The sequence below is a fragment of the Penaeus monodon genome, chromosome 5 (assembly GCF_015228065.2).
Source record: "Penaeus monodon isolate SGIC_2016 chromosome 5, NSTDA_Pmon_1, whole genome shotgun sequence".
Classification (NCBI taxonomy): Eukaryota; Metazoa; Arthropoda; class Malacostraca; order Decapoda; family Penaeidae; genus Penaeus; species Penaeus monodon.
In genome coordinates, this window is record NC_051390.1 from 17,323,430 (window position 1) to 17,325,701 (window position 2,272).

At 20.6% G+C, this 2,272-nt stretch overlaps 1 protein-coding gene across 1 annotated transcript in view; it reads right to left on the reverse strand.

Annotated features, from left to right (window-relative positions):
• Window positions 1–1,459: 1,459 nt before the first annotated feature.
• LOC119573461 overlaps window positions 1,460–2,272 on the reverse strand; it is a 1,859-nt gene continuing 1,046 nt past the window's right edge. The window contains exons 2-3 of the mRNA XM_037920687.1: window positions 1,862–1,924; window positions 1,460–1,737 (exon numbers count right to left, since the gene is read on the reverse strand). Coding sequence (XP_037776615.1) covers window positions 1,460–1,737; window positions 1,862–1,924 — 341 coding nt within the window. The remainder of the gene's footprint in view (window positions 1,738–1,861; window positions 1,925–2,272) is intronic.

Consider the following 2,272-nt stretch of genomic DNA (forward strand, 5'->3'; position numbering starts at 1 on the left):
TATATATATCAATATATACATATGTATATATATATATATCTATATATAATATATACTATATACTATGTAAGTATATTATAGTATATATATATATAGTATACATATATATTATATATACGTATAATATATATCTATATACGTATACATATATTATATATAATATACGTATATCATATACTATTAATATATACGTATACTAATATATATATACGTATACTATATATAATCAATAGATCATATATATATATAACGTATACATATATGTATTATTACGTATACATATATATATACATATATCGTATACATATATATAGATATATATCGTATACATATATATATAATATATCGTATACATATTATATATAGAATATACGTATACATATATATATATATATACGTATACATATATATATACATATATCGTATACATATATATATACATATATCGTATACATATATATATAGATATACGTATACATACATTATATATAATACGTATACATATTATATAGACTATACATATAGTCATAAACGTATACTACTAATTATATATATACGTATACATATATATATATGTATACGTATATATATATATATGTATACGTATATATATATATATGTATACATTATATATATATGTATACGTATATATATATATATGTATACGTATATATATATATGCTATATATATTAGTATATATATATATATATATGTATACGTATATATATATAATATATGTATACGTATATTATATTAATATGTATACGTATATATATGATATATATATGTCTATTATATAATATATATGATACGTATATATATTATATATGTATACGTATATTTACTATATATATGTATACGTATATATATATATATATGTATACGTATATATATATATATATGTATACGTATATAATATATATATGTATACGTATATATATATATATATGTATACGTATATATATATATATATGTATACGTATATATAATATATATGTATACGATATATATATATATATATGTAACGTATATATATATATGTATACGTATATAATATATGTATACGTATATATATTATGTATACTACAGATATATAATATATAGATATACATATATATATATACATAATATATATCATATATATATATACATATATATATGTATATATATATATATATATGTATATATATGTATATATATATATATATATATATATATATATATACATATATACATATATACATATATACATATATACATATATACATATATACATATATATATATATATATATATATATATATATATATATATACATATTTAATGCCTTAATAGTATTTATCTATATGAATGAAAATTAAAGCTTAGCAACTATTTTAAACAAAACAGGTGCCCTATGACTTTTTAGTAATATAATGGCAATTAGCAACCCTCGTATTCATCCTCAAAGATTATACATTATAATAAAGGAGGTAACTTTACCTGGAAATAATCCCAAACTCTTTTTCCTGCAAGCCCTGCCTTGTGCCTCTCTTTGATTCTCTTGTACGTTGTAACAAGATTATTCCATTTGCTCCGTATTTTTTCAATTGATAAGTTATACCCATATGATCTAAACTCTTCTTGGATCTCCCTGTACACTTGATTTCTTTCCTGCCTACATGATGTAAACTTGTCAAATCTGTCACGGATGCATTCAATTAAGAGTAAGGTAGCATTGTGGTTGAAGTCTTCTTCTGCAACACAGGTAAAGAGATTATTGTAAAAATATAATGAGAGAATTCAGAATATAAAGAAAATTAAATTTGGACATGTATTTAATTAAAATGTAAAAAGGTTTAATTCAGTATTTGTATGTACCTCCTTCCTCAACATGGTATTCACCCACAGCTGAGAGGAACCTCTGTGTAGCATAGGCCTGATCTGAAAAATAATATATACAGTCAACCAACACTAGATCAGGCATTTTATGAAAAATTCAGTAAACATCTAACTTCATTACAGTTACAACATACATCCATTGTATACAAAACTGACACCAACACAAAAGTAGAAATAATATCAACAGTTCTTAAGGATAAAGATGTTATTTACAAGAGACTCATACCTCAGATTAAGGACTATTAATAGCTTATAAAGTTTTCTTATTAATTCATTATTACTAGAATATATATAGAAATCTTAATTTCTTACTCACAAATATTATTAGAATTGCATGTATTCAATCAGCCAGTAAGTCAATACTAAACAGGTCACAATGCTACGACCATC